Source organism: Callithrix jacchus, chromosome 4 (assembly GCF_049354715.1).
Source record: "Callithrix jacchus isolate 240 chromosome 4, calJac240_pri, whole genome shotgun sequence".
In the NCBI taxonomy this organism is placed as follows: Eukaryota; Metazoa; Chordata; class Mammalia; order Primates; family Cebidae; genus Callithrix; species Callithrix jacchus.
Window position 1 is genome coordinate 156,294,977 of NC_133505.1, and position 18,490 is coordinate 156,313,466.

At 38.5% G+C, this 18,490-nt stretch overlaps 1 protein-coding gene and 1 non-coding gene across 2 annotated transcripts in view; one reads left to right on the plus strand and one right to left on the minus strand.

Moving 5' to 3' along the window:
* PPIL4 (peptidylprolyl isomerase like 4) overlaps positions 1-18,490 on the minus strand; it is a 58,323-nt gene that overhangs the window by 13,840 nt on the left and 25,993 nt on the right. The window contains exons 8-12 of the mRNA XM_035296936.3: positions 16,708-16,832; positions 15,234-15,300; positions 7,585-7,696; positions 5,703-5,799; positions 98-245 (exon numbers count right to left, since the gene is read on the minus strand). Of these exons, the coding sequence (XP_035152827.1) occupies positions 98-245; positions 5,703-5,799; positions 7,585-7,696; positions 15,234-15,300; positions 16,708-16,832 (549 nt within the window). The remainder of the gene's footprint in view (positions 1-97; positions 246-5,702; positions 5,800-7,584; positions 7,697-15,233; positions 15,301-16,707; positions 16,833-18,490) is intronic.
* Positions 5,237-5,298, plus strand: LOC118153331 (U7 small nuclear RNA). The gene has a single exon (XR_004742574.3). It is a non-coding gene; the product is annotated as a U7 small nuclear RNA (small nuclear RNA).

The following is an 18,490-nucleotide window of genomic DNA, read 5'->3' on the forward strand; positions in this document are numbered from 1 at the left end:
AATGATCCCTTACTTCCTAAGTGGTATCACTAAGGCATCATTTACAGAGGGATAAAACACTTATTTCTCCACATCTAAGTCTTGACATTAGAGGTACCTGATTAGGATTTTTGATTGGCATGTAGTCCTCATCTTCTTTTTCTTCAGAGCAGTGCCGGGTTTTCTTCTTGTGTTTTTTACTTGTGTGTGAGTGACTTGATTTTGAGTCTTCTGCCTGCTCATCTAGTATAAGATCGTATTTTGCACTGCAGCAGTTAGTTAAGGATAAACGTGAGAAATAATGCTGGTAAGACATCAAAACTTAAGAATCTGGTAAACAAAGATCATAGGTGAAAAGTAACTTTAAAGCAAAAAGCATCTCAAAAGAACAGAGTACATTTCTTAAACAAAACTAACATTTTCTTTCATTATACAGTCAGGAGAAATGGAAAGAATCCTAATCCTAAACAATCTTAAAATAACAACTAGTAGGCAAAAAAAAAGAGGGGAAAATAAACATGTTTGTCAAAATAATAAAATAAACAGAAAATGAGGTACATCTTTAACCAGAAAAAAACAAGATATTATAAATTCCAATGCCCAGAAAAGCTATATAAGATAGCAGGTATGTCCCTTGTTTTAATTCAGTACTACAGGAGGAAATTCAGCAATGCATATCAAGTTATCATGTTTAAATTCTTTTTTTTTTTTGAGATAGTCTTTCTCTGTCGCCCACACTGGAGTGCAATGGTGCAATCTCAGCTCACTGAAACCTCTGCCTCCTGGGTTCAAGCGATTCTCCTGCCTCAGCCTCCTGAGTAGCTGGGATTACAGCTACTCACCACAACAACACCCGGCTAATTGTTTTTTTTTTTTTTTTTTGAGACAGAATTTCGCTCTGGTTATTCAGGCTGAAGTGCAATGGCACAATCTCGGCTCACTGCAACCTTTGCCTCCCAAGTAGCTGGGATTACAGGCATCCGCTACCACACCCAGCTAATTTTTCATATTTTCAGTAGAGACAGGGTTTCACAATGTTGGCCAGGCTGGTCTCAAACTCCTGACCTCAGGTGATCCACCTGTCTTGGCCTCCCAAAGTGCTGAGATTACAGGCATGAGCCACCACACCCAGCCTTTTGTATCTTTAGTAGAGACAGGGTTTCACCATGTTGGCCAGGCTGGTCTCAACTCCTGACCTTGTGATCTGCCCGCCTCCGCCTCCCAGCTAGGATCACAGGCATGAGCCACCACGCCTGGCCATCATGTTTAAATTCTAGTAAGAATTTATAAATAAAGTTAAATGAACAAAAGTATACATAATAGCCAGGCGTGGTGGCTCACACCTGTAATCCCAGCACTTTGGGAAGCAGAGACAGGCGAATCACTTGAGGCCAGGAGTTCGAGACCAGCCTGGCCAACATGGTGAAACCCCATCTCCACTAAAAATACAATAATTAGCCTGGCGTGGTGGCACACACCTATAATAACCCCGGCTACTTGGGAGGCTGAGGCAGGAGAACCGTTTGAACCCAGGAGGCAGAGGCTTCCGTGAGCTGGGGTTGCACCACTGCACTCCAGCCTGGGTGACAGAGTGGGACTCTATCTCAAATTACAAAAGCATAATAGGATTACTTTTAGTATCCAAGTGGGAACAACAAAATACCTAGTAATAAAGATATACTTAAATATATTATAGTACTTCAAAGAGATATTATAAAGGAAGTTAACAATGATAAATGTTACAGAAAAAAAACCTAGAAAGGTGTTTATGAAAATTAACATGAAAAAAGCTTGAAGCAAAAACTACATATACTATACAACAATTATAACTCCACATAAGACAAAGGCTTGAAAGAAACAAGGAGAAATAAAAAGTATCATGTGTCTAGGTGATGAAGCTATGAATGAATCCTTTTAAATTTCATATAAATGTGTTAAAAACTCCTTAATGTTTGAATTCAGAGATAAGTATTTTCTTATATCTTAGAATAAGATAAAATATATAACAGTTACAACTTCTGCTGAAAATAATCTCGACCTCAAAGGTGGGTTTTGAGGAAGGCTGACATGAGCTGCAATGGTGGTTTTCAAAAGAAAGCTTATGAGGAAGCCCAACAGGCAGAGCTATGCTAGTTCCATGTGGGCCCACAGTAAACACTTCTGTCAGGACTGGAGGCTCAGGTCGGCTTCACAAAGCCACAGCTCCACATTCCCCACAGGAATGTCTCACTTCTACATAAAAGCAAATGAAAGACACTGTCCCTCCTGGCTTCCCAAGAGATAGCTAAAGAGGGTTTGTCAGCTCATACCGTCCTCTTATGACTCCATTATCTCCAACTTCTTCCATCTTTTTACTATGCCACACTGTTTCCAGGGCATCTTCTGGATCTTGCCTGTTCCAGATACACATTCCATAGCTCCTGCCTATGATTTCATCCTAATGTGTGCTCTGCACATGCTGCTCCCTCTATCCAAATTCTTCAGAGCAGTGTTTTTTTTTTTCCTTTTTTTTCCTGAGACTGAGTCTCCTCGGTCAGTGCACTTCAAACCCAGGCTGAAGTGCAGTGGCCCAATCTTGCCTCCCTGAAACCTCCCCATCCCTAGTTCAAGCAATTCTCTTGCCTCAGCCTCCCAAGTAGCTATGATTACAGGTGTACACCACCACACCCAGCTAATTTTTGTATTTTTAGTAGAGACAGGGTTTCACCATATTGACCAGGATGGTCTCAAACTCATGCCCTCAAGTGATCCACCCACCTTGGCCTCCCAAAGTACTGGGATTACAGGCATGAGCCACTGCACTGGGCTCAGAGCAGTGTTTTTCAAACTGATGACTGTAGTCCATCAGTGGGGTACAAAATCTATTTAATGGGTCACAACAGCATTTTCTAAAAATACAGAAATACAGTATATGCCACCTAAAATTTTTATTTTATTAACCTTTTGATTCAAATGTGTGTGTGTGTGTGTGTGTGTGTGTGTGTGTGTGTGTAAGACTGTACCGTGACTGTACTGGGTTAAGTTAAAATCTGTATTTAAAAAAAAAGATGGAGACAGGGTCTTACTATGTTTCCCTGGCAGTTCTCAAACTTCTGGGCTCAAGCAGTCCTCCCAACTTGGCCTCCCAAAGTGCTGGAATTAAAGGCATGAGCCACTGCATCCAGCCTATTTCTTAAATGATGGATCACATAAAAGAAGACAGCATTCCACCTCAGCCCTCCTATCTCCCATATTAGTGTCACAGCTTTAATGTCACTTTTTTCAGTGTTGAGGGTATTCTCTAACCTCTCGCCCCCCATTATGAGTCCCATATCCCTTTGCAGTATTTCTGTGCAATAGTTTAGACATTTAGTTAATGGTAATTAGTCCATGTCTGTTCTTTTTCCCCACTCTAACAATAAAATGTAAGCTCTGGCCAGGCGCAGTGGCTCAAACCTGTAATCCCAGCACTTTGGGAGGCTGAGGTGGGCGGATCACGAGGTTAAAAGATCGAGACCATCCTGGCCAACAAGGTGAAACCCCATCTCTACTAAAAAATACAAAAATTAGCTGGGTGTGGTGGCGTGCACCTGTAGTCCCAGCTACTAGGGAGGCTGAGGCAGGAGAATTGCTTGAACCCGGGAGGCAGAGGTTGCAGTGAGCCAAGATCGTGCCACTGCACTCCAGCCTGGTGCCTGGCAATAAAGCAAGACTCTGTAGAAGACACTTGTTATATTTCTTGCTTCCTCACTTGCCCACTATCTTGTACCTACCACTAAAATCAACAGTTTTAGAAGACATCAAATCCCTCCCTTTGAATAAAACACAAATTTGTGAGCTCACTGCCCTCTTTTCTCCAGTTTCTTCCCTGAGGCCTAGTTGGGCCAAGTTACTTCCTTCTCCTACTTCTATTTTTGATTGTTCTTATTAAGAATCTAGATTTACAGTAATTTCTTTCTCTCAAGGCCCATAAAGTAAATGCCACCATGCCTTAATTGACTGACAACAACTTATCTGCACATCAGACTATCCCCTAATGGCATTTCTCTGTCTACATCAACATCAGAGGGCTAGAAGCTACACTATTCCATATAGGTATATGTGTGGTTGTTTCAATTAATTAAAATTAAAGAAAACTTAAAATTCCCCATCTTCTAGCTACAGTTATTAGTAAAAAGCCTAAATTTAGTTTCAAAGATTTAGTAAATATATCTCAAATGTATTCCATTCATACCATTTATGATTTAAAGCTTTCAATCATATGCTAATATTTTATATTATTCTGTTAATATTTTCAGACCAAATCCCGGTTTCTTGTTTGGTCTGTCTGCATGTGAAAGCCTCTCCTCATGCTGATTTTATCAGCTTCCTTCACTTTATCCAGCTCTAACACCTCGCAATGCTTTATGCATTGTAGACAGTCAACACATCCTAAAACATGAATATAGACCAGGTCAACCTGATACTCATCTTTCTTGATGAGTACTTAGAAAAGAAATGTCTACATAACATGTATGGAAAAAAAATTCCTGAAATACCAATAGAAACTAGGAAACAAAGACGCCATTTACCAGAAAGAATCACAAAAGAAAGAACTTTGGCAATGTATAGAGTGATATGTTTATAATGGGAAAAATTAGTGAACAAATTAAAATGTCATAATATAAACAGTATCTTTCGGCTGGGTATGGTAGCTCAAGCCTGTAATCCTAGCACTTTGGGAGGCCGAGGCAGGCGAATCACGAGGTCAGAAGATCAAGACGATCCTGGCCAACATAGTGAAACCCCGTCTCTACTAAAAATATAGAAATTAGCTGGGTGTGGTGGCACACACCTGTAGTCCCAACTACTCAGGAGGCTAAGGCAGGAGAATTGCTTGAACCTGGGAGGCAGAGATTGTACTACACTCCAGCCTAGTGACAGAGCAAGACTCCATCGCAAAAAAAAAAAAAAAAAAAGCCAGTATGTTTCATTGCTTTTTACATGTCTCAATCTAAAACTTGGAAGAACCTGAAGTAAATGGTCAAGTCAATGGATTTCTTTTTAATTCTACAAAAGTGAACCCTTGCACTCAGTAGAAGCCCAATACATGTATTGTTTAAATTATAACATACTATATAGAAAGATGTAACCTAATTGTGTAACAGAGAACAATAGGATTTTGTTATCTACATAAGAAAGTTAAACATAAGAGTGGCACAAAGGATTCGGCTTAGCAATAATAAATTTCTGATTATGAGGAATAAAACATTAAAATTACATATAGAAAATACAAAGCTAGTGTTACAGCTCTTTTAAAATTTGTCTAGCAGGCTTTCCAGTTTTTGTAGGAAAGCCCCCCAAAAAAGAAAATACAAATCTTACCTGAAGATCTGCTGAGAATATGCTAAGTAGGAAAGTACTTAACCTAGAGTAGGAAGGTATTGATAAAAGAATTAGGCTACAGATTTCTTTCAACCTTAACTTTTTCAATATACTAGAGTATAGTGAAAAAGCAAAGTATATGTAAGATCTTGAAAAGAGATAATGATAGAACTGAAATGTCCTTTGACATGATAAAAAAAATTTAAATTTAAAAAAAAAGAAAAGAGATAATGATAAACTAAGTTACTTCCTCACAAACAATCTGGATTCAGGAACTTTGTCTTCTATAGCTTTTGTGACTTTTGATAACACATCACACAGAACTCTACACATAGCAGATAATCAACATATATTAACTAACTGATTCTTGGTAAGGATACTCCTGTTTGGGCTTTACTTTATCTTTCAGAACCAAATTAGATGGATTATTTTGTTCTTTTTCATATTCCTTGAAATCACTCTTGGTGTATTTCCCACCTATTTATTAAAAAAAAGAAAAAAAAAAGAGCTTAGTAAAAAAAAAAAACACCTAATCAAGAACAATAATTATTTTATAAAAGGTGTAAGAGTTATTTTATGAATCGCATATATCGAGAGACAGAAAAAGGGAATAAAAGAATCATGGTAATTCCATCTCCATTACTAATTTAACTGATATCAGATATCCATTTTGCTAGGTAGCCACATGCTGCCACCTAACGATATATGTGAATATTACAACATCAAACTTTCAAATAAATTACACACAAATGTAGTGTTCAAGTAGAGCCACTGAGTCCATGACATTAAGTCAAGTGGAAAACGGAGAATTTGGGACCTGAGTTTAAGATCTGAAAGACCAGGTTTGGAAGAAGTGAGACTTTAAGAGACCTTTTAAGATCTAACAAGAGATACTCTGCTGCCAAATGGCAACTTCCTTGCCTACTTTAGTCACATTAATAATTTCTTCCTTCTCTCCCATAAAGTAACAGAATCCACCAAACAATTCAGCAATTCACAACTAGTGTTTTTCTTTCTTACCAAAAACAGACAAAAGAAAGTTCATTAAAATCATGGGAAATAAGTGTTATAGAAAAATAAAGTAACCCTAAAATTCCCAGTAAAATTTAGCATTACGTGTGAGTAACTATCAAAGTAAAACCTTTTAAAAACCCAAAACCTAAAAACTATTTCAACATACAAGAGACCCAACTTTAAGACTGACATGCTACCAGGAATTTATTTGACATATGTGTATGTATATATGGGAAATTTAATATGTATAGGGGCAAAACATACTGCCATGGAAATGAAAGAGTAAACATTTAGAAAACTTATCAATAGGACTGGTTCATTTTATATACTCACATGAAATGATTTCTTAGATACACTGTTAAGTGAAAAATGCAAGGTACAAAAACAGTATGTATAGACTGCATCCTTTGTATTTTCCTTTTTAAAAAGAGAAAATCGTATATATATATAGGCATGCAGATATATATTCAAAGACTATAGGGGAAGGAAAATTAGTACCAATAGGTAATAATGGTTGCCCCAGAAGAAATTAGATACGAGGAGCAGGAATGAATGAGACTTTTATCTAACTTTTCATGGACCTTTTCTATTTTGCATCATATGACAACTAAAACAAACTTTAAAAAATTTAACTTGTGTACCTAAAAAACTCAAACCACCATAAAGTCAAAATAATTACTTTGGAAACATATCATGTCTGCAGTGGGTAATTAGTAGTTTATAATACAGTCAAACATAGAAAATATAATTTTTCCTCAGTTTAAAATACCTACACACAAACACACTCTACCTCAGTTTCTACACAGCAGGTATGCAAAATTATAAATGGCAGAAGTTACATGAATTAATATTTCCCCTAATTAATAGCACTCAATCAAAGGCTCAGATAAGCATGAAAAGCAGAACAAAAATAAGGCCAGGTGCAGTGGCTCTCGCCTGTAATCCCAGCACTTTGGGAGGCCGAGGTGAATGAATTACCTGAGGTCAGGAGCTGGAAACTAGCCTGACCAACATGGTGAAACCCTGTCTACTAAAAATACAAAACTTAGCTGGCCGTGGTGGCAGGTGCCTGTAATCCAGCTACTTGGGAGGTTGAGGCATGAGAACGGCTTGAACCAACAGACAAAGGTTGCAGTGAGCCAAGATCACGCCACTGCACTCTAGCCTGGGCAACAGAGTGAGCCTCCACCTACAAAAAAAAAAAAGAAAGAAAGCAGAACAAACACAAAAGAAGATAAACTATCATACCTTTTCCTTTCCATTTAACCTTTGCAACAGACTGGCTAAAATCCACATGTATTCTTCTGTCATCTATAAGTACATTGTCCATTTTGAAGAATGCTTTCTCACAATCTTCTTCCTGATAATAATTATAAAAACTCAAGCATAAATCTTTATGGAAAAGATTTCTGTAGCTAGAATACTGAAAATACAAAAAATATGTTATTACAAAAACTAATGTTTGAATACTTATTACACACCAGACGCTGTTAAATGCTTTGTATCTATTATCTCAAATAACTCTGGTAACAGCCCCAGAAGTACTATCTAATATTATTTCCATTTTCTCAATAAGAAAACAGACATTTAGAGAAGCATGGAAGTTGTTGGCAAGGGTCAGAGGAGAATTTTAAAGAGTTGGACTGCAGCAGACAGATAAATACACACTTACTGACTGTATTATACAAGTTCACAATCCTTTTTTTTTTTTTTTTTTTTTTTTTTTTGAGACAGAGTTTCACGCTTGTTACCCAGGCCGGAGTGTAATGGTGCGATCTCGGCTCACCGCAACCTCTGCCTCCTGGGTTCAGGCAATTCTCTTGCCTCAGCCTCCTGAGTAGCTGGGATTACAGGCACGCGCCACCATGCCCAGCTATTTTTTGTATTTTTAGTAGAGACGGGGTTTCACCATGTTGACCAGGATGGTCTCGATCTCTTGACCTTGTGATCCACCCGCCTCGGCCTCCCAAAGTGCTGGGATTACAGGCATGAGCCACCGCGCCCAGCCCACAATCCTTTTTACTCAAAATCCAAAAACATCTTGAAAAGTGAAAGTTGTTTTGTAAGTTTGGTGTTAAAATTTATTTAGCAGCAACACTGGACCTAATGGTAGGTTACGACTTTTTAAAAATCCTCTTAGTATAAATTTTCATTTGTTGCACTGCAGAAATACTTTTTTTTTTTTTTTTTTTGAGACAGTTTCGCTCTTGTTAGCCAGGCTGGAGTGCAATGGCTCGATCTCAGCTCACCGCAACCTCCACCTCCTGGGTTCAAGCAACTCTCCTGCCTCAGCCTCCCAAGTAGCTGGGACTACAGGCGTGCGCCACCATGCCCAGCTAATTTTTGTATTTTTAGTAGAGACGGTGTTTCACCTTGTTGACCAGGATGGTCTCAATCTCTTGACCTCGTGATCCACCCACCTCGGCCTCCCAAAGTGCTGGGATTATAAGTGTGAGCCACCGCGCCCGGCCCAGAAATACTTTTGTGACGGCTTATGAAATGCTGACCCAGAAGGATATTACATAATCACAGATGTAATATGTATGTGTGTGTATGCATACACACAGTATTACCTTTCTGAATTCTGAAAAATTCTAAATTAGGAAGTCTGCTTATTCTCAGGGGTTTTAGAAAGCAAACTGTGAGCCTGCAATACCAAGGTCTGTGCTACACAAGAATCCTTCCTGTCAGTAGCTTCCCAACTCTAAATCCCTGTTTCTGACACTGACAGGAACATATTTCAACTTAGCACTGATCAATTTTCTTTTATATTCCTGGAAACTTATTCTTACTAGAGATAATCCAAAGAGAAAAAGATAAAATAGTTATATCATATTTATTTATTACATGTGTCAAAAATAAAATTAATTATAAACTCATGAAGATACAGACAAAGCTTTATTCATCTTTGTAACTACATCATTTAGAACATCACAAGCCATGGTATCTAAAACGCAGGCAATCAGTGTACGTTTCAATAAACTGACTGATTATTTTCAGGCAAGTGTAATTCTATAACCATGCCATTTCTGCAAAGAGAAAGTGCTCAGATCACTTTTCAGGAGGATAGTATTTGCAAATACTCAATTTACTTACACCTAAATAATAGTTAAGAAATCTCTTCAAAATTAAGAAATTGATTCAAATATATATATATATAAAAATTCAAAAGTCAAAAACAGCTATCACAATCTTCAAAAATAACAAAGTTAGAAGACTCACACTGTAAGTTATCAAGACATTATAAACCTACAGTGATTAACACAATGTAACAGTGGTATATGAATAGACAAATATATCAGTGCAACAGTATAGCATCTAGAAACAGACTTTATACATATATGGATACCTGATTTATAACAAAGGTGGTATTACAGAGATGTGGGACAGGACAACTTTTTTATTATTTTCATCAGTAGAGACCTCAGAGAAAAGGACAACCTTTTAATGCTGAGCATCGCTTGGCAATCCAAGAAAAATGAAATGATGTAATCCACATACACAAAAAGCATTTTACAGAATTGAATGGAAAACAATTTCACAACATAACTTCTAAAAATAATACAGGAGAATATCCTCAAGTCTTTGAAGTAGGCAAAGATTTCTTAAATAGACCATTAAAAAAAAAAAATATTGACAAACTGAACCATTAAAATTAGAAATTTATTTATCAGAAGACACCATTAAGAAATGAAAAAGGGGGCCAGGCGTGGTAGCTCACACCTGTAATCCCAGCACTTTGGGAGGCTGAGGTGGGCAGATCACAAGGTCAGGAGTCCAGCCTGGCCAATATGGTAAAGCCCTGTCTCTACTAAAAATACAAAAATTAGCTGGGCGTGGTGGAGGACACCTATAGTCCCAGCTACTTGGGAAGCTGAGGCAGAAGACTTGCTTCAACCCAGGAGGCAGAGGATTGCGGTGAGCTGAGATCGCGCCATTGCACTCCAGCCTGGGCAACAGAGCAAGGCTCTGTCTCAAAAAAAAAGAAAGAAAGGAAAAAGGCATGCCTGTGGTCCTGGCTACTCAGGAGGCTCAAGTTGGAGAATGACTTGAGCCCACAAGTTCAAAGTCCAGCCTGGGCAAAACAGAGATCCTATCCCTTAAAAAAAGAGAAAAAAGGAAGAAAAAAAAAAGGAGGCTGCTGAGAGAACGATCCAAGATGGCCGATCGCTAACATCCCGAGATTGCAGCTCTCAGGGAAGGCGCGGAGAACTAGAGGACGCCACACTTTCAGACAAATTCTGGTCGCTCACGGAGCAGAAGATCCTCCAGTGGAGGAAACACATGGGTGGCCAGCGCGACTCTCGTGGCTGGCGCAGCGGTTCCGCCGGCACCCCAGCGCGGCACTCGGAGCAGAGTAAACAGGTTCGGAGGACCCGCACGGGCCCCCAGCACGACACCAGAGCCCAGCGCAGCGGCTGTGACAGCACCTAGGCGCGGCAGCGCTCGGTGCAGAGTAAACAGGACCGGTTCCCCTTCTGACCGAGGTTTGGAGTCCTGGGAAGGCAGAGTCGCCTACTACGGACACAAGAAGGAAGCCAGACAGGAGAATCCTGGGCAGAAAAGCACCATTAGTTTTAACGCCGCTGCTCTGGCCCTGGGAACTAACAACCTGGACACCCATGCAAGAGACCTAATCTGAAAGTTGGTAAATTCAAAGACGACAGGAGTATAAATTTACAATGACGGGAAGAAACCAGCGTAAAAAAGCTGAGAACACTCAAAGTCAGAACGCCTCTCCCTCTAAAGATGATCACAGTTCCACATCAACAATGGAACAAGGCTTGATGGAGAACGAGCGCATCCTGATGACAGAATCACTCTTCAAGGAATGGATAATAACAAACTTCGGTGAGTTAAAAGAACATGTTGTAGCCCAACGTAAAGAAACTAGGAACTTTGAAAAAAAGGTTTGATGAAATCCTATTGAGAATAGACAACTTAGAGAGGAGTATGAGTGAATTAATGGAACTGAAGAATACAATACAGGAACTCCAAGAAGTATGCACAGGTTTAAACACTCGAATTGTTCAAGCAGAAGAAGGGATATCAGAGGTCAAAGTCCAACTTAATGAAATAAAATGTGAAAAAAAGATTAGAGAAAAAAGGATAAAAAGGAATGAGCAAAGTCTCCAAGAAATGTGGGACTATGTGAAAAGACCAAATTTACGTTTGATAGGTGTACCTGAATGCGACGGAGAGAATGAATCCAAGCTGGAAAATACCCTTCAGGATATTATTCAGGAAAATTTTTCTAAACTAGCAAAGCAGGTCAACATTCAACACCAGGTAATACAGAGAACACCACAAAAATATTCCTCAAGAAGAGCAACCCCAAGGCACATAATTGTTAGATTCACCAGGGTTGAAACAAAGGAGAAAATACTAAGGGCAGCCAGAGAGAAAGGTCAGGTTACCCACAAAGGCAAGCCTATCAGACTTACAGCAGATCTCTCAGCAGAAACTCTACAGGCCAGAAGAGAGTGGGGGCCAATATTCAACATCCTCAAAGAATAGAACCTTCAGCCCAGAATTTCATATCCAGCCAAACTAAGCTTCACAACTGAAGGAAAAAGAAAATCTTTTATGAACAAGCAAGAACTCAGAGATTTTATTACCACCAGGCCTGCTTTACAAGAGCTTCTGAAAGAAGCATTACACACAGAAAGAAACAACCAGTATTAGCCTTTCTAAAAATATACCAAAAAGTAAAGAGCACCAACATAAAGAAGAATTTACACCAACGAATGGATAAAACAGCCAGTTAACATCAAAGGGCAGTAACCCTAAATTTAAATCGACTAAATCCCCCAATCAAAAGACACAGCCAAAACCCAATGGCATGTTACATCCAGACCTGTTTCACATGCAAGGATACACAAAGACTCAAAACAAAGGGATGGAGAAAGATTTACCAACCAAATGGAGAGCAAAAATAAATAAATAAATAAATAAAAAGCAGGAGTTGCAAATCTTGTATCGGATAAAATAGATTTTAAAGCAACAAAGATATAGTGATAAAAGGATCAATGCAACAATAAGAGCTAACGATCCTAACACCCAGACACATAGAGACTTAGATTCAATGAGACAGAAAATTAATAAGGATATCAAGGACTCGAACTCAGATCCAGAACAAGTAAACTTAATATATATTTATAGAGCTCTCCACTTCAAATACACAAAATAGACATTCTTGTCAATACCACATCACACCTACCCATAAGTTTAAATGAAACATTGATTGGCCATTATTAATACCCAATTTTTTTCAAAATAAAGCAATATTTCCATTTACTCTCCCTCTTTTTCTTCCTCTTCTTTACTTATTTTTTTTTTCTTTCCTTCTCTCAAAAAAAAAGAAATCAACTTGGAAACCTCTAGATATAGGTAGGCAATGTCCCTCTCATTGCTTGATTTCCTTCCTTCCCTTCCCTCCCTCCCTCCCCGCTTCCTCCCTTCCTTCCTTCCTTCATCCCTTCCTTCCTCCCTACTGTCCTTCTTCCCTCCCTTCCTGCCTTCCTCCCCCCCCCAAAAAAAAGGAGGCTGCATGCAGTGGCTCACGCCTGTAATCCCAGCACTTTGGGAGGCAGAGATGGGTGGATTACTTGAGGTCGGGAGTTCAAGACCAGCCTGATCAACATGGAGAAACAGCATCTCTACTAAAAATACAAAATTAGCTGGGTGTGGTGATGCATGCCTGTAATTCCAGCCACTTGGGAGGCTGAGGCAGGAGAATTGCTTGAACCTGGGAGGCAGAGGTTGCAGTGAGCCAAGATCACACCATTGCACTCCAGCCTAGGCAACAAGAGCAAAACTTCATCTCAAAAAAAAAGAAAGTAAAAGGAAATCACAGAGCAGAGATATCTGTATCACATCTAAACAACAATAACAAAAAGCTTGCCTCCAGAAAATATAAAGAATCCTTAGAGAGCAATAAAAAAATCAAAACAGCGGGTACAGCGGTTCATGCCTATAATTCCAGTACTTTAGGAGGCCAAGGCAGGTGGATCACTTGAGGTCAGGAGTTCAAGAACAGCCTGGCCAAAATTATGAAACCCCCTATCTACTAAAAATATTAAAATGAGCCAGGTGTAGCGACACACATCTGTAATACCAGCTACTTGGGAGCCTGAGGCAAAAGAATTGCTTGAAACTGGGAGGTGGAGGTTGCAGCGAGCTGAGATCATGCCACTGCACTCCAGCCTGGGTGACAGAGCAAAACTGTCTCACAAAAAGAAAAAGGAAAAAAAATGGTATAGCTCCAGAAAACTGAAAAACATGGGCAGTCATTAGCCTATTTGCTACAAATGAAATAAAATTTTCTTTGTGAGGAAATAAATAATAGATTCTATAGTGTCAATGAATGAATGCTAATGCAGGTCTACAAGTTTTCACAACAAACCAAAGGTAAAGGTCTTTCTGCTGGCACCAGTGTACCTTGTAAGTATCATTTCTGGTACACAGTGCCTATGTATATCTTTATGTGTCTATCTACCTCAACTCTCCATGATTTATCTTGTATCCCTAAGCCTTATTGCTGTGTCTGAAAACATAAAAGGTATTCCATAAATGCTTAATAATTAGAACTTAGAATGAGCTACTATTGGATACATATTAGTCTGAAGTTGCATTAAAAAACAGTATACCATAGCATAATGTAAACTCAATGGGAACAGAATCAGACATATCTGAGTCCAAATCCTAGCTATGACTTTCATTTACTAGGTGTGTGATTTTGAACAAGTCACATTAGCATTATGTGTCTCAGTGAACTTATTTGGTAAAGCGAATGGTCCCTCTCTTATAGAACTGTGAGGATTAAATGCAGCAAAAGTAACATAATGCCTAGCAACATAAGCTATCATCATTATTACAGCTCAAGAAGGGACCATCTAATCTAATACCCAAGTTTTATTTATAGGAAGGTAAGACCTAGAAAGAAGGGTTAACTAAACTGCCGAGTATCATACAATAGCTAGCTGGTGACATTATTTCTATTATTCACTTTTATCTCCACTTAAGTAACAGGGAAAAATTATTAGAGTCTATGAGGCCGGGAGCGGTGGCTCACACCTGTAATCCCAGCACTTTGAGAGGGTGAGGCAGGCAGATCACTAGGTCAGGAGTTCAAGACCAGCCTGACCAACATGGTGAAACCCCGTCTGTACTAAAAGTACAAAAATTAGCCGGGCACAGTGGTGCACACCTGTAATCCCAGCTACTCAGGAGGCTGAAGCAGAAGAATCACTTGAACCTGAGGGGCAGAGGTTGTAATGAGCCAAGATTGCGCCACTGCCCTCCAGTCTGGGTGACAGAGCAAGACTCTGCCTCAAAAAAAAGAGTCCATGAAGGCCTGTACCTAGTTCTAAAGACTGGCTGGCTGCAATGGCTCATGCCTGTAATCCCAGCACTTTGGGAGGCCAAGGCGGCAGATCTCTTGAGGTCAGGAGTTCAAGAACAGCCTGGCCAATACAGTGACACCACATCTCTACTAAAAATACAAAAAAAATTAGCAGGCCATGGTGATGGGCACCTATAATCCCAGCTACTCAGGATGCTGAGGCAGAAGAATCTCTTGAACCCAGGAGGTGAAGGTTGCAGTGAGCCAAGACTAGGCCATTGCATTCCATCCTGGGTGACAGAGCAAGACCCTGTCTCAGAAAAAGTTCTAAAGATACTTTTATGCAGATTGCACCTGAACCTAAAGTAAAAGTATGGATATTAACATCAACAGACGTTAGATTTATCCCCTGTATAAATACAATAAAGTTAATTTTGAGGAGTGCCAAAAGAAAGGGCAGTTCTAGAAACTAGAAAAAGTTCTACAATTTTTCATATTTTAATATCATATAAAAGCAAACAAATACCAAACTTATGCCTGTATTATGACATACCTTTTCAAATTCAATAAAAGCGTAACAGAGGGACTCTCCTGTCTTCCAGTCCCGGATAACTTCACAACTGAAAGAAAGTATTTTAAAGTGACTTAAAAAAAAAAAGTGGGGGGTCGGGGAGAAAGCATTCACTCTCATTCTTCAAAACTTAAGAGGAAATAAGTCAGTTATTACAAGGCAAAGTTAAATTCATAGATTTTTTCCAAATTTCTTTAATAACAATTCTTTTTTAAAAAACAGTTCACCAAACCAGTAACTAAATTATCTGAATTCTACTCTAAATGCCCTATGCAGGCCTACAGTCCTAAATTCCCTTAAGCACTGAAGGAAAAATAAAAATATTTCATTTTCATTTGGCAAAATGAAACTGCTAAAGATTTTTTAAATCATAACACTTTCTAGTCCAAATATAGATGAATTATAGAATAGCTAATATTACTTTAGAATAATGTATGCATCTTCATACATATGTTATAGTAAGTTTAAGCTCTGAAATTTTTGATTTTTTTTTTTGAGACGGAGTTTTGCTCTTGTTACCCAGGCTGGAGTGCAATGGCGCGATCTTGGCTCACCGCAACCTCTGCCTCCTGGGTTCAGGCAATTCTCCTGCCTCAGCCTCCTGAGTAGCTGGGATTACAGGCACGCGCCACCATGCCCAGCTAATTTTTTATATTTTTAGTAGAGACGGGGTTTCACCATGTTGACCAGGATGGTCTCGATCTCTTGACCTCGTGATCCACTCACCTCAGCCTCCCAAGAAATTTTTGATTTTTAATAGTCAAATTAATAGCTCAAATTTAACACTGTTAAGTACAATGTTAATTACAAAACTAATATACCATAATAACCAAGTGAAAAGGCCAATAAGCTGGAGTTGAAAGCACCTGGCTTGTCCCTTTCCCCAAGTGTCATAAATCTCATTTTAAAAACCTGAAATGAAAGGAAACCCTACATATGATACTTTTTAATCAATGACAAAATAGTCCCCTTCCTCACAGACATAGTAGTTTCACAGACTTTTTCATTTATGCAGGGAAAATTAGCCAAAAGAAAAATTTTGGAAAATTTAGTTTTAAATTAATTTTGACATAAATTGCTGTTAATTCTAGAAGTTAAATGAGATAAATATTTTAAATATTAAAGAAGGCTGTTAACGCATATTACAAAACTAGATTTAAATTGTTCCTTTCATTTCCTGTTTTAGAGTGAAAATCTGTGGGGAGTGGGAGATTCAACTATTTACCTCTATATGTGTGTGTATATATGTATGTACACACACACATATATACTTTTCTTCCCTACTGTCCAAAGACTCACCTGTAAAAATTTACCAGTATAGAAAAAAAAAAAATTGAAAAATTCACCAGTACAAAATTCACCTAGAATTCACAGAATCATCAATATTTGTCATTAGAAAGCCACCAACTAATACCTCTTTTTTCCAAATTTCTTTTTCACTAATTCTAATGATTACCTTCTTATTGGCCCAAATCTAGAGAATATTATTTCCAGATCCTCATCTGTGGTCACTGGGTTCAATTTACATACAAACAGCACATTTTCTGGAGGTTTAATATCTGCATCAGGTAGGTCTCCCACCTAAATCATAAAGAAGCAAAAACATAAATCCATTCCTGTTTAGTTTCCATTCTAAATCTTATCCAATCCCCACAATACTGATTTCCTTAAAACATCTACGTTTATATCATACACTCCAGGCTCTGGAAAAGAAATCCAAATAAGATTTCAAAATTTGAACTATACTGTTCCTATTCTTAACAAGATTAATAGCTAATATTTGCATAACTCATACTTTGTGTGAATATTGCTTGGGACTTCAGATATATCACACTAATTTTTTAAACAATCCTGCAATTTCCATTTTAAAGACAGTAAAGTGGCTGAGCGCGGTGGCTCACGCCTGTAAACCCAGCACTTTGGGAGGCCAAGGGAGGGGTAGATCACTTGAGGTTAGGAGTTCAAGACCAGCCTGGGCAACCTGGTAAAACCCTGTCTCTACTAAAAACACAAAAATTAGATGAGCGTGGTGGTGTGCACCTGTAGTCCTAGCTATTAGGGGCACTGAGGCAGGAGAATCGCTTAAACCCAGGAGGCAGAGGTTGCAGTGAGCTGAGATAACATAACACTGCACTCCAGCCTGGGTGACAGAGATTGAAATTCCATCTTAAATATAAATAAATATAATAAATAAATAAATAAGTAAATGAAATGAAGACAAGTAAAGTGAAATTTTAAAAAGTTAAACAAGTAACTTGCCCAAGGCCACACAGTGGTAAACAGTGCTGGGATTTGAACCTAGATTGTTCTGTCTTCAAAGCCCAATTTTACCCCTACTATTCCTTTCTTCAAGTATTTGATACATTTTTTAAAGGATAAGAATTTATGTAAAGTACATGTAAGTAATAAAGCATTAAAAATAAAAATTTCTATGACGCTAGAACCTAGCTTAAGAACTAAAACATCACCTGATCCCATTCTCCCGCTGCCTCCGCATCAGACAATGAGTACCCTGCTTTTTGGTTTTCCTTTTTAGTCACTTCTTTGTATATCATCAGAATTTTGCCACATATGCATGCAACTCTATGCAATATATTGTTTAGTTTTGCTTGTTTTTGAACTTTTGAAAAATATAATCATACTGAAGCTAGGCTTCTGTGGTTTGTAATGCCCAATTCTTTCCACATTATTGTTTAATATGGAATAGTAACAATTCCTGGATAATGTTTCTAGCTTTTGTCTCTTAATACTCACCCTTTGGCCTTCTACTTCAGCCAAACTAAAGTCAACTTCACAATCAACTAGGACAATAAACACAGCATGTCACTTCCTACCGAAGAACCACTGAGGGTGACAGTAAAAGAGAACCATGATGATGGTATTGGTCTTATTATGGGAAAACTGTATTTCCCAACTGTATTGCCTTAGATAGGGCAATAATATTCCTTTATACATATATTCAAACACTCTCTCACAGATGATTTCTGAAAAGATCACCTACAAAGAGTATCCTGTTGAATATATACATCCTTCCCCCCAAAATCTCGAAAATAAAAATTGACAAGCAACAGAGCCAGTAAGATCTGCTCAATGATTCTGAAGTCTATCAAAGACAACATTATGTCCAATAAAAAGTATCAGCCAGGCATGATAGTTCACGCCTGTAATACCAACACTTTGGGAGGCTGTGGTGGGAGGATCACTTGAAACCAGGAATTTGAGACCAACCCAAACAACAT